Source organism: Myxine glutinosa, chromosome 4 (assembly GCF_964187855.1).
Source record: "Myxine glutinosa chromosome 4, kmMyxGlut1.1, whole genome shotgun sequence".
In the NCBI taxonomy this organism is placed as follows: Eukaryota; Metazoa; Chordata; class Myxini; order Myxiniformes; family Myxinidae; genus Myxine; species Myxine glutinosa.
This window is the reverse complement of record NC_136264.1, coordinates 118,228,963-118,244,017: the sequence shown is the minus strand read 5'-3', so window position 1 is coordinate 118,244,017 and position 15,055 is coordinate 118,228,963. Positions and strand designations below refer to the sequence as shown.

Sequence of the window (15,055 nt, the reverse complement as noted above, 5' to 3'; positions counted from 1 at the left end):
TGCAGCTCGCCTGGATGGGCTCGGTCGTGCAGCTCACCCGGATGGGCTCGTTGGACGGAAGCCCCGAGAATCGCTCCAACCTGGGACACCACAGCCAGAGATGATCGCGGCAGGGACGACGATCGATAACGTGCACGTAGCAGGAACCCGAGGAGCGCTCAGTCTGCGGGAGCCAAGCGAGCGAGGGAGAGTATAGCAGGAGCCCAGCAAGAGAGTATCTCAGGAGCCCAGCAAGAGAGTCAGAGAGAGAGAGCGGGGAGTCTGGGTCAAGTTTGATAACCCCCCGAAACCCCACTCGAATGTTCCACGGGCCTCCATTGGCCGCCTGGGGTCACGTGTCGTGACAGCCCCTCATTGGCCATGCCCTCGGCCACTCCCTTTAGCTCCTCCTTCGGGCCTGCAAGGCCTGGCCTAGTCCCATGACGAGGCACTTTAGGCTTCAATGAGGCCTACAATTACCCAGCCTGCCTCAACGCATATCAACGCATCCTAACACCGGAAAGGGGACTATGCTTTACATTTAATAAGAAATAACTAACTATACGAGGCTACATGTTGTGGTGTAACGAACTATGGGGGGTTGCCTTTATTCACAAAACCGCAACAATATGTTGACATATCAATATTTGATCTTCATTTAAACATGACATTTAAACATTGACCTAGCATATCAATCCCGGTGTGTACCCCGGTTTAGAATAGGTACACCGTATCCCTGCGCATCGTAGGAGGAGACTAAGGGTTGGTGTCAGGAAGGGAATCCGGCCATAAAAACATTGCCTCAAACAGGGAACCATGATTGTCATGGGGCCCGCAAGGCTAACCCCCGCTCTAGCGGGGAAAATGGCATTAAAACGATCATTCATTCATTCATTTAAACAGTATCTAAAGATAAAAGTGATCTGATTGAACAAAAAACAATGAAAAATTGACTTTGCAATAATTTATTCAACAAAGAATTAACAGAGATGCCATTTCCTTCTGTGGAAAAAGTAAGTACACCCTTGACTCTAATAGGTGGTATTGCACCCTTTGGCAGAAACAACCTGAAGTAGGCGTAACTTATAACTGTCTACCAGTCTCTGACATCGACTGGGAGAAATTTTTTCCCACTCCTCCATGCAGAATTCTTTCAACTGTGCGATGCTTGAGGGATTTCTTGTATGCACAGCTCGTTTCAAATCCCCCCCACAACATCTCGATGGGATTTAGATCCGGGCTTTGACTTGGCCATTCCAGAACCCTCCATTTCTTTCTTTTCAGCCATTCCTTGGTGGATTTACTGGTATGTTCAGGTCATTGTCATGCTGCAAGGTCCACCTTCGGTTGAGCTTCAACTTTCCGACAGATGGCCTCACATTATCCTCAAGCACCCTCTCGTACAATGAAGAATGCATAGTGGATTCTATGATGGTGAGCTGCCCAGGCCCTGATGCAGCAAAGCTGCCCCAAACCATATTTCCACCACCATGCTTTACAGTTGGTATCAGGATCTTGTGGTCAAATGCTGTCTTTGGTTTTCGCCAAACATATCTTCTGGTACTGTGGCCAAATAGCTCTACCTTTGACTCATCTTTCCAGAGCACATTGTTCCAGAGTACTGGTCTTTGCCCAGGTGTAAATTGGCAAACTTTAGTCTTGCCCTGATGTTCTTTATGGACAGCAAAGGTTTCCTCCTGGCACACCTCCCATGGAGATCAAATTTGTGCAGCCACTTTCTAATGGTAGACTCGTGCACTTTGACATCAACAGTGGCAAGAGCTACCTGTAGGTCCCGTGATGACATTCTGAGGTTCTTAGAGACTTCTTTCAGCATCTTGCGGTCTGCTCTCGGGCTAAACTAGCTGGGGCGGCCTGGCCTGAACAAGTTGGCAGTTGTTTGGAATCTTCTGACTTGTAGATGATCTTCCGGACAGTCGGATAATTGATTTCAAATTGTTTGGAGATCTTTTTTAATCCCTTCCCAGACTCGTAGGCATCTGTAACCTTCATTCTGAAGGCCTCAGAGAGCTCTTTTGATCTAGGCATGGTGATGCCGCACACTTCAACAACAACAAAGAGCAAACCAAACTAAATGTCTGAGGTTTAAATAAGACAGGTTCCTCTAAGATCCTCTCTAACGATGTTCTAATCATTTGCACCTGAGCTGGTGCACCTGATTCGAATTTTAGGTATTTGAAGTAGTGATAAATGTAGGGGTGTACAGGCAGTCCCCGGGTTACGAACGCCCGACTTACGAACGCCCGTACTTACGTACCGACCTCCGTAAAGCCTATTATTAAAAAAAAGTTTTTTGTTTTTTTTTGTATGTAGAATCGAGGCTCGTGAAAGAGCTAACATTTGTCACACAGAAAAAAAATCAAACAGACACACAAAATATATAATAAGGGGAGCGGTAGACAACAGAAATATCAGAAAAGCTCTGTTCAAGCCACCCTTGATGTTTACTTTAAGAAAATTGACCAGCCCCAGGTCCATCCTCTCCAACACCAGGCCCATCATCTCGGAGGGATATATCAAGGTATGATCGTTTCAAGGTTTGCAAGGCATCAATTGGAATGAGAGTAAGTGTTAACCTTTAATCATTATCTTTTCTTTTCTATCTAAACAGTTTAAGAAATGTGTCTTTCATGTTTTTTATACCTACAGATGTTTTAGGTAAAATATATACTATATACTAAGACAAACATTTGACTAATTGACGCTAGATGTGAACCGTACGCAACTGTTCCGACTTACATACAAATTCGACTTACAGACAGACTTAAAAACTGAACTCGTTCGTAACCCGGGGACTGCCTGTACTTACTTTTTCCACATGCGAAATTTGCATTTATGTTTATTTAAATTATACAATGGACTACAAAATGTAAATGTTTCATGATATTTGTTATATTATATCACCTTTATCTATCAATATTGTTGAAATGAAGATCAAATAGCTGTATGTTGAAATATGTTGAAAAAGTCAAAACTTTACATGGGGTGTACTTACTTTTTCACGTGACTGTACATACATACATACATACATACATACATGCTATAGTGTTTAGATTTGATTTGTTAATGTGAGTCACGCCTCATTATAATTACTTATATTCCCCCCCCCCCCTCCCCCTCCCACGCCTCCTGCCCCCAAGCCCTCTCCCTCCCACACTTCTCCCTGCTCTCAAATGTTGTGGTTGTGTGCTTCCCCTTCTCTCCCCATCTTGTCTTCCGCTCCCTCTTTTTGTATATTTTGTATGTCTGGTTGATTTGTTTGTGTAATAAATGTTAGCTCTTTCACGAGCCTCGATTCAGTATACAAAAAAAAAAAAAAAAAAAAAAAAAAAAAAGGTGAGCAGAGAGTCTTGATTTTGGCAGTTTAACCATAAGAGGGTTGCTGGCAGATCTTGTGCGACCTGTAGGAATATTTGGGGGACAGAGCACAGAGAGAGCTGGGGGAGTAAGGCCAGAGAGGAGTCGGTAGAAGACAGAAAGACCACCAACCTGCCTGCGGTGAGTAAGTGAAAGGCCCTCGGAGTTAGCTTCATCGCGGGAGATGCCAATGATTTGTTTGTGTTTGAAAGGGTTCCTTTGAATGTTAGAAGGGGGGAAATGTTTGGAAAAAATATATTCTTTTTCTTGGTTAGTTCGTTACCTGATTACCTAATTTTCAAAAATATTGAATTAAATTGATTCAATTTTGATCCCACCACCTTTTAGAGGCAATGTTTGGAATCAGTGAACATGAATTACTACAGCAAAGTGTTCTTACTTTGATAAGATTCAAAAAAATAAAAACAACTCACATTTGGCCAAAGCAACCCATTAGCAAAACTCTCTCGGGGTCTCTATGGGTGGAGGTCTCACCACCACAAAGGCCCACTACCGTTTTATTATTGTGAACTTGACAAATTTCAGTCTTTGGACTGCCTTGTCCAGTGTTTAATGATTTCAATGAACGAAAATGAATGAATGAATGAATGAAAAACGGTGCCCGATTTTTACCTGATCCTGGTGGTGGTTAGGAGGGGGGAGGGGCTAAACAAAATCGAAAATCTGAATTTTGTTTTTTACAGAAATGCTATAGGGCTAGTGTAACAATAAAAAAGTATGACTACATTAGAAGGATGCTTGGTACTCGAGTCCACGAGTCTCTGGAGTTGTGTGTGGCCATTCAAGTCACACACCAAGAAGTGCAAATGAGAACGGATGGTCAAATATAAGCAAAGCTGCAGCAGCACTTTGACCTGCTCGTTAGAACAGACTGCGGAAAATTTTATACCTCGTGTGATTATACGGACATTACATCGCAATGCTCCTGAGAATACCTGGACCACAAGTTGAATAGCAAGGTAAAGCATTCTACTCGATAATCTCTTCAGAAACAAGGACTGAACAAGGCATGAGATGCCTGCGTGAATTCTGAAGCAGTATTTTGTTATTTGGTGATGGCAGGTTATGGACGAAAAAATAAATAATCATCGAGCAGATTTGTCTGTCTCCAAAATGCACCCATGACGAGGATTCAATTATAAATGTTATCTGCTGGTTGCATCATTCTTGTTGCTTGTTGCAGGCTATGTTGCGGACCAGTTGCCTCAGCAAAATAAACAATAATTAGGTACTGAAGGCATGTTAGCAACATGGAGTGCAGGTAAAGTATAGCTGGGCATCATTTCCAGATGTCAATGTCATAGTTAACATGCTATCTGATGTCTTGTCTCCATTCACATATTGTCTCCATTCTTGCAGGTTTACTCCACGCCGGTTGGAGTTGGTTGGGACAGGACTTGCATGCAGCACAGACCGAGTCCCGGTATAGCAGTTTTGAACCCAAGGCGAGATGATTACGTTGCTTTTGGGCAGGAAGTACGCAACCGTATGTCTGACGCATTGTTACAAATTTCCCCTGGGTGCAGAAGACACTTGGTCAATCATATCTGTTTTATCAACTCCATATTGATTTTAATCGAGCAGTTTGTTCACTGGCTATGATACTAATCTAGTCTTAACCAATATTTATATATACGTATATATATATATATATATATATAATTAAATTGGTGTTTCTTGGACAATTATGAATATCTCTGCTTGTCTGCACAAGAACGTTGTCAATATACTCCTATGTGCTCGGTTAAACATTACTCAGATAAATGCATCATCTTATCCTTGGTGCTCATTTACCTTTTGTGGTACAAATTGGACGAGGTAGATGATGAAGAACAAGGAAAATGATGAGGACAAAAGGGAAAACAGAAGCCAAGCAGGACAGACTCATGTCAGGTAACACCTGAGTTGCACAACTTGATCTGCCGTAAGCATCATGCATGGAAGCACTATTCTGTTTCTAGACGTCGTGAAGATTTTAGAACATACAAAAAGCACGCGGAACCAGGTAAGCAGCCCACTGAGGTAGGAACGCAAGTGATGTGAACAGAATCCGGCAGCAGTCAGTCGTGAAGAGGAACCCTGAGGAAGTTTGGAATGGTGTCCACAGCAGGAAATATGTAGACTACCTCTCAATGTGACGAGATCAGTATCGTCTCCGATCCAGATGTGAATGGTTATTGTCTATGACCGAATCACACTCGGTGGTATAACAGTTCCGCTCCGAGTCTGGGAGGTCGGCGGTTCAAACCCCATCAAAGCCATACCAAATATTCAAATTGGTACGTGCTGCTTACTTGCTTGATGTTCAGCATTTTAAAAAGTTAAGAGCACAGGCAATCCCCATAGGTTGGCATCCATGGGGAGGAGGAAATTCCTCCTGAGGAAATGCCCTGCGGATTGCATTGAAAAAAAAAAACTGCGCCATTGTTGTGACGATTCTGGTACCCAGTTGGCTTAAGGAAGTGACGGCATTTCACCCAAACGCAGTGGTTGTGTTTGTCTTGTCTAACAGTCTTTATTTAAAAGCATGACACAGTAGTCACTGGTGATGTCACGTGTATGTAGTCACGAAACCCGAGTCGAAAGGCGCCCGAGCTCACAATCGAGTCTGAGGTTGAGTCGCAGATTACGGTCGATGAAGATGCAACCAGACCCGTCCCGAATGGCTCAAACCTACTAATGGTGACAAGGCATCTGTCCCTTCCATTCCCCCCCCCCCCCCCCCCTTATCCCTGCATCACTCCTGCAAACAACTGTTTACGTAAACAACTGTCGTACGCTTGATGAAAATCAAAATTTCAGGAATCTTCCAGCTGCTGCTATCAAATGGGCATTACCAATTTTGGGCACACACTATTTAACGAGGAAGCAGTCCTTATGTGACCACATTTATTCCACCAATAACTTAGAAAAAGCTGAACCAGGGGGAAAATATGGCAGAAACGCATCACACAATGAAAACAGATACTTATTGCAAAGATTGCGTATTCGTGGAATGAAGGATCGGGGTACGAGTACACTTTTCTTTTGTACATCACTTTTTATCTCTGCCTCCGAAGGTGTGCGAAGGTTATGTTTTCACCTGTCTGTCTGTCTGTGAACACCATTTCTCAAGAGGTTATGGACGGATTGGGACGAACTTTGGTGGACAGGTTGTGTGTGTGACAAGAAATAATGGATTCCACTTGGATTCAATTTTTTTTAAAGTGATTCTTCACCATTGAGTAATAGGGCCAAAAACTATATTTAGCATGGTATTTCAAAAAGTTGCGAACGAGTTATGAGAAAACTTGGTGAATGAGTTGGTCGAGTGACAAGAACAGGTTACAGGTGGATTAGCTTTTGGTGCAGGTCCGAATCCAGATCCAGCCTATCAGTGGATACTAAACGTAAACTGTTCAGCCTGGTGGAGGTATGCGCTCTACCGAATGCCGTTCCGGTTCGTTCTGTATAAACCGAATAAAAACGTGGTCCGTGGTAAGTTGTGGTGAAAACCAACGTAGTCAACCGTGCTTTATTTATTTATTTAGCATCCGCTTTTTAATGATGCTGACTAGGTGGATCTGTATTAACAGATTAATGATCAATATTGTCTGCTGTTAAGTGAATAGAAGATTCGTTTTAAAGTTGGCACTTGAGGTTTTCAAAACCCGCTCATAAACAATCCACTGCAAGCCGAAGAGGACCGAACAGCGAAAGCAACACCGCTATGCCTATACACCGCACTCACTGCTACACCGCCAAAGCTGTGCGGCAACACGAATATGGCGAATATTTTATACAACTACAAGTACAAGTACATAATACAAGTGATTAATAGTTTAAAGATTAATAGTTTACGACTTGATAAGATTAGGCGGGAAGCATAAGGAAAAACGTACAGAGGACACCAGAAGAAGATACCATTGCAAAGTTAGTCAAGTTTGTTTCTTCTAATCCATTCATAATGTCGGAACACTAGGCGGTGGAAAGGACGAATGAGGGAAGAGTGGGAGGAGGTTGTGAAGGCAACGACTTCGTCGCCAGCGCAACGGCGTCGGCAGCCATGCACGCCATGTTGCACAATGTGGTTACACCACAAAAGCACCGCATTAAAGTCGCTCGCACAAGTTTCCGAGGATCGTTTTTACGGTTAATGAAACGTCTCGTCCATCGATGGCGACGCCAAACGGATCGAAAGCGAAGATAAATGGCGCACTTCAGGTAGTGAGCTTCTTCTAAAACTACAAAAACAATCAAAATGCTATAAAATCGATCCGAGCACGACGACCTGGCTTTTGAAACGCAAAGCGTGACACAAAATATCGCCATTTCACGAGAGGTCTTTGTTGTGGTTTGATGCGGATTCGTGTCCGGTGTTTACGTCTCACGGCCGCCATTGTGGGGACGGCGATAAACGCAGAACAGCCTCCGTGAGGGGCGAAAAAAAAAAAAGCACGGAAAAACAGTGCAAAAGGAACACGGCGTACCCTTAAATGAAGAACGCGATGCAACGGCGACGCGTGTGTCAAAAAATAAACGTCGACAAAAAAGGAAAACGAAAAAGCCCACAGGAGCTTTGGCGCCAAAAAGGAAAAGTATAAACAAGGCAGCGGCGGCCATCTTGATAAGGCCGCCTCAAGCGAGCACCTCACCTGCATTATACACGCTCAGTTCGTCCACTATGCCCTCGTTTCCACCACCAAATACGACCATGAGCTCTTTGATCGCAACGGCTCTGTGGCCGTGGCGCGGTCTAGGCGCTGGTCCCGCGGATTTAGTGACCCGTCTCCACTTTGGCGCCACGGCCGCCATAGCGCGGCGGCGAAGGCCGGGCCTTGGGGGCGGGTTAGGGCCCTCGCAAAATGTCGCCCGAAAGGCAGCACACGGCATTATCTTCTTTCACACGTTTTCTTCCTTTTTCTCTTAATAAACGCAGTTGCATAGTCTTTGAGTGTTACTAATACGTACTCACGTGTTTATCATTTATTTCGTTTTTTCTGGTCACGTATTGGCATTTACTCAATTCGCCTGTAAATTTTGCCATTTTTCTTTGACTTCAACAAATAAATGCATCGTTTTCATAGAAATAACGAATCTTGCAGAGCGATCACTACATGAAGCGGTGTATAGGCTTACCTATTATTCTCACCGCACTAGAACAACAACAACAATAACAATAACAGACAATAAAGCTTGCTCTTCATTTATATTACTGTATATTAAAATAATCACTAACCAGAGCTCATCCTTGCTCTTTTGTGATTTGTTTTTATTGCCTAGTTTTAAAGATCCGTTTTAAAATTTCTGACAGGTAAAGGTTTATATTATTTGATATGACGTCATATGGATAGGGGTGTTTGAGGGTTACTGGGGAGAGAAGGGAAAATTGGGAAATTAAAATAGGTAAAGAAGGGATATGTATGGAGCATGAGTGGAAGGGGACGAAAGGAGCACAAAAAAATTATCCAATGTTTGCGTACGTAATAAATAGATGTGTTCGAAGCGCTGCCTTTTTTCTCCTCTTTCTGATTCGTCATTTTTCACGCCGCTACATCACGTGTTCACTGCAGATTTTTACAGTCAAATACACGTTTTAAAAATACATAACATTCCGATGTAACAGTTTGACGAATGAGAACTTGTGGAAGTTATGAATACTTCATCGTGCAACAACTATTCGGAGACATTAATTAAGAAGAAAGAGCAATCAGAGATTGCAGACCCTCGCCACGATGTGTTTGTGAGGTGTAATTTGTTTAGTGTTTTTTCACATTCTTTCATTACTTTGTACAACCAACCCCACTTTCATCAGACACGCGAGACACATTACGTCCTCTTTATAAAACTGAATTCAATACTGTATTTTAAATATATTTTTAATGAGGCTGGCCTCTGGGTCTTTTAGGTCAATGGGGTCCTCTGGTTCTTCATGGTATTTAAGGATCTTCAGGGTATGTTGGGGTCTTGGTGGTCTTAATGGTTTTTCAAATGGCCAATGAGTCTCAGCAGTCCAAAGTGTCGAAAGGTATACATTCCGATAGTACATAATTAATAGACGTACGTAATTAATAGATAGGATGCCACTGTCTTCAAACAGTACATAATTAATAGATATATTGAAAACTCACATGTCTGGAGAAGATAATATAGCAGAGTTTCTTATGTGTGAAGTTTCCATTCGATCTGTTCAGCCGTTCTGGAGGAGTGGCTTTTTAAAGGTTTAATCTTTAAAAAAAAATATATAGCCGCCAAACCATGTGACCTATGACGTAATGGTCGCTTTTGTTCGTAATGGGTATGCGATCATGCATGTAATGTTTCGCCTCGATCTGTTCAGCCGTTTCGGAGAAAAAAGTTTTTTTGTGGTTTTTAAGGCGTTTAAGGTGTTAAAAAAAATATGGCGGCCGAACCAAGTTACCAATGATATTATTATTATTATTTTCCACCAATTTATCCCTAGATGACACTCAAAAAATTTCATCCTGATCGGATGAAGTTTTGTACTTGTCGAATTATGACATCATAATGGAGGCACCTATCATCATTAACATATGTTATTCCCCATTGAGAGTTCTTTAGAATGAGCCATGTCTCAATTTTTTTCGATGCAGTGCCTTCGGAGATATGGAGGTGCAAAGTTTTTTTAGTTTTCCCAAGATGACGCCCTTCCACGTGACGTATGACGTCATAATTTTATTTAAAAATTATACAGGAGGAGGCATAGCTATGGTGAAAGTTTCCTGTCAATCGGACCAAAGGTTGCAGAGAAAAAACCTACTTATTCTGTGCGGACAAACAGACAAATGAAAAATCACTCATAGAGCGACACTTGGCAAAAGAGAAACAAAGTTGAATGGCACTCAATAGAGCATCATTTTGACTTCACGAATAATTGGTGGTTGAATTATGTGACCTGATATGCAAATCTTCAAATTAAGTTAATCGAATGAAAGTTGTCAATTTTAGAAATCTGGCAAATGTTGACCTTTTGGCCTATGTTGACTTAAAAAATAGTTGGTGGTTGGTTTCAGTAAGCTGATATGCAAATCCTAGTCAGATTTCAAGTCAATCGGATGAAAATTGAGGATTTTAGAAATGTAGGAAGAGTAGTTGACCATAGGCCTATGTTGATCTTTTGGCCTATTTTGATCTCAAAATAGTTGGTGATTGATTTCAGTTAGCGGATATGAAAATCCTATTCAAATTTAAAGTCAATCGGAAGAAAATTGAGGATTTTAGAAATCTGGCCTATGTTGACCTTTTGGCCGATGTTGGCCTCAAAAATAGTTGGGGGTTGAATTTAGTGACCAGATATGCATATCGTCTTCAAATTTTAAGATAATTGGATGAAAATTGCCAAATTTAGAAATGCGGCCTATGTTGACCTTTTGGCCTATGTTGACTTCAAAAATAATTGGTGGTTGGTTTCAGTAAGCTGATATGCAAATCCTATTCAGATTTCAAGTCAATTGGATGAAAATTGAGGATTTTAGAAAATGGATATGGTTGTTGACCTTTTGGCCTATGCTGATCTCAAAAATAGTTGGTGGTTGAATTCCGTTCACTGATATGTTAATCCTAATCAAATTTCAAGCAATCGGATGAAAATTGAGGATTTTAGAAAAAAAGTTAAAAAGTGGGTGACCTTTGGCCTATGTTGACCTTTTGACCTTTGACCTCAAAAATACATAGGATTTTGTCGGACCACAAACTCTACCATTTGGTGACGTTTTGTGAGGATCGGTTTAAAATTGTGACCTGTAGGCAAATATAAGTGGGCGGACAGACAAACAAACACATACACACAAACACACACACAAACGCACAAACTGGAGGGATCAACATTGTTGTCAAAAAAATTTTTTTTTTTGCCAAGTAACAAACACACACATAAACAAACACACAAACTGGAGTGATCAACATACTTGTCAAAAACATTTTGTTTTTGCCAAGTAACAAACGGACCCAAATGCAAATACCCTCTCCCTCTGGTGAGGGTAATAACTATTTTCCTCAGAGTAGACTCCACTGCATGTGAATTGCGAAGACATATTTAAAAAATTAAGATCAAATTTTACACGAGTAGCATTGTATTCTGTACAGCTGTATTAATGATGGACTCCATATTTACGGCGTAGACCGCAGGGCAATGCCACCTGGAACAGCGTTTGTCTGTCTGTCCAGTGTATGTATTTCCCTCACAAACGTCCACCAATCAGAACTGAGCATCTAAATCACATGACAGGGGGACAGCGTTTAGTAACGATTGCAGTTGCATATTTTACTAAAAGGAAATATAATAACCTTCTATGGAATGTTTTAGGGTCCCAGCCGGTGTGGTAAGGTAGGTAGGTAGGTTATAGAAATTCCTCAATACAATTAGGATTTTGAAATGCGATCGACATGGACCTTGCTCCTGAATCCGGAAGTGAACAGATGATGATGGTTCGCTGATTTCATATTTGATATCTCAATACAATCATGATTTAGCAGTATATTTTGATGTATTAATACCACAGTATTAATTTGTGATTGGAATAATGAATGATGTTGTTTGGAATGAAAATATAGAGATATTGAGTTTAAAGCAGAATGAGGAAATGAAGTAAGGGTTTCCATCGGTGACATTCGCGGATTCCCCATTTGCAGTTTCGCCATTGACTGGATATAGCAACATTCAGACTGGGTACGTTTTTGTCCAAGTCCTTCACGAACCTGCTGTCAATGCCTGACGTTCAACTGAAGGTGGGACAGGAATGTGAAATTTATTGAAATTTTAAAAATACTTGCATTGTTTGCTGACTGGTATCCCACCCTGGTCATACTATCCTCTTCGACGAAAGTATCAAGCCCGGCTACGCTGTTGTTAGACTCTATCGGTCTTGTTAAAGTGTGTGTAAACTTTTCATGATCTATCTATAATTCCAGTAATCTCTGTATGTCTGTGTGTCTGTGTGTTTGTCTGTGACCGCTGTTTCTCGACAACCACGGGTCCGATATACTTGAAACTTGCCAGGTATATTGCTGGGGACCTGAGGATGTGCCTTTTCAAGGTTTCATATTAATCGGAGAAGTAGTTACCGAGCTATGGCGATTTAGCCGTTCGCCGTTCGCTTCGCTTTGGCTTTGCGAATGGACCAAACCATTTCATGTAAATAGAGGGGGGGGTTCTGTGGTCGTTGCGAATGGACCAAACCATTCATGTAAATAGAGGGGGGGGGGTTCTGTGGTCGTTACTGCCACGTGGTTTCAAAGTTTTTTTTTGTTGTTGTTGTTTGCACGCATGTTTTTTTGCACCCACGTACGGGCACGCCCTAGGATGTTTACACACACACACCCCTACACAAATTTTTTTTTTTTTTTTTTTTTGGCAAGGAACGGGCACCCACGTACGGGCACGTCCTAGTATGTAACAAATGTGATAATCTTTACAATGTGCAATAATGATTTTGCATCCATCAGAAACATTTTGCTTGTGAGACTGCAGTCATGAGTAGATGGGGGAAAGTGGAAAGGTGGAGAGGGGAAAGGAGGAGGGGGAAGGGGGGGAGAGGGGAATGGAGAGGGGACATAGAAGGGGGGCGGGGAGAAGGAGTAGGGAAGGAGGATTGCGGTAGTGGAGGGAAGCATGGGGTTGCAATAAATATAGCAATGAAGCTATGCTTATATCTTGCTGACACTCCACTGCTTATCTACTCTGACAATCCTGAAAACCCCCAACAAACATGCACTTGTGTAAGTAAACCTGGCACCCGTCCTTAGTCGAGTCTTTTAAAATAGCCATGTGCACTCTTCTTCTTGATATCTTCATTTCCATTGTTCATTTGATTGAGTTGAGGCTACTCCTCAACCCTCAAAGTGAACCTTCCAGAAAATTTTCTGCAAGAATTCACTTCTCCCCAAGACAGATAGATAAAGAAAGAGATAAATAAAGAAGAAACAAGAATTAGAATGAATGGAGAGAAATATGAAAAAGTAGAAAGAAAAGTGAATGGAACAAAGATATTGGGAAGAACCTGGATAGATAGATTTCAGCAGTTCTTCCTCAGGCAAAAACGCAGCAACAGTTACAAGCTACCAGGGGTCCATCAGCGGGGAAGCAGAGTCCACACAGCATCAGGATATGGTGCAATCGTAATGAAATGGAAAACCATTAACGCAGACAATGTCAGACTCCTCACAGGTAATACGGTACTAAAGACACCCCGATATAGACACACGCACTTGATACAGGGTAGGATTTCTAAAAGATACGCAAACATACAGTACATACCGTCTTCGGCCTTTGTTGTTTGCCCCTTCCCCAAAAACGTAACAATATTATCATTAATGTAAAAAAAGTCCACTGTCTGCTAAGCTCACATTAGTTTTATAGTGTGGCGGACACAAAAGCCCACTGGCGTGGTGACATCATCCCGCGCACCAAGTGGGCGGTGGCCACGCCCGAGGGGTAGGCGCGGCCTCATGATATACACCGGGCGCCCAGCCCGGAGCGGGAGTGTTACAGTGAGCTCCTACAATAAAGACGTTTATGAATTACCGCTTGTCCGCTTCCTCCTTGCTCGCAAGCAGCGCGCATAACGCCGCGCTTTACTGGTGACCCCCTCGACGTTGGATCTGCCGGAGCGATCCTTCCACATGCGACGCCATTGCCATGGCCAACTTCGTCAAACTTCCGGAATTTTGGGAGGCTCAGGCCGAAGTCTGGTTCGTCCAGGCCGAAGCCCAATTTCAGCTTCGGCGCCTCACCGGCGATGACACGCGCTATTGCCACGTCGTCGCCTCCCTCGGGCCCGGCACGGCCGCTCGAGTTGTGTCTGTCCTTCGCCACCCACCGGACGACCACAAGTACGAGGCACTCAAGCGGCTACTCCTAGCCACGTTCGGCCTCACGGACGACGCACGGGCCGACCGCCTCCTGGATCTCCCCGAGCTCGGTGACACACGCCCGTCGGTCCGAATGGACCATATGCTGTCACTGTTGGGCGACGAAGCCCCCAGTTCTCTATTCCGGGCGCTTTTCCGGCGCCAACTTCCAGCGCAGGTTCGCCTCGCGTTGGCCGGAACCGGGCTAACGGAACCCCGAGCATTGGCAGCCGAGGCGGACAGGTACTTCGCCGCTTCGGACACGCGGGCGAGAGTCGGCGTGGCCGTCACGGCCCTCGAGGCTGATGCTGCTGATGCTGCTGGTGCTGCTGTTCCACAGCATCAGCTTCTACAGCATACGCGGCATGTTCCACAGCATCAGCTTCTACAGCATACGCAGCATGCGTATACGCACCTCGTGAACGCCGCCACGCCCCGCCCACTGCCGCGGCGAAAACCGCCACCGCGGGGAAACCCGCCAACTCCACCGGCCTGGCGGAGCCAGCCGCGCTCCTCCAGCTCCACCACCTGGTGCTGGTTCCACGCCAAGTTCGGCCACGAAGCTCGGCAGTGTCATCCGCCATGCTCCTTCAACAGGTCGGGAAACGCCCGGGCCGGCGCTCAATAGTGGCGATGAGCGCCGGCCGTTCGAGCAGCCTGCTGTTCATAACGGACACCTTCTCCGGGCACCGTTACCTGTGCGACACGGGAGCGCAGGTGAGTGTCATTCCCGCCGGCACATCGGACAAGCACGCCGCGGGTGGGGGCCCCACGCTGCTTGCCGCGAACGGGACGCCCATCCGTACGTACGGAAAACGCTGCCTCTCTC

General features: G+C 43.9%; 1 protein-coding gene across 5 annotated transcripts in view; it reads right to left on the bottom strand.

The window, feature by feature from the left end:
- LOC137425122 (host cell factor 1) overlaps window positions 1-8,192 on the bottom strand; it is a 148,703-nt gene extending 140,511 nt beyond the window's left edge. For 4 of the 5 annotated variants that reach the window (XM_068113233.2, XM_068113235.2, XM_068113236.2 and 1 more), the window contains exon 1: window positions 8,013-8,192. In XM_068113233.2, coding sequence (XP_067969334.2) covers window positions 8,013-8,172 — 160 coding nt within the window. In that variant the 5' untranslated portion in view covers window positions 8,173-8,192. The remainder of the gene's footprint in view (window positions 1-8,012) is intronic. The other variant, XM_068113237.2, reaches the window with a different exon arrangement.
- Window positions 8,193-15,055: the final 6,863 nt, after the last annotated feature.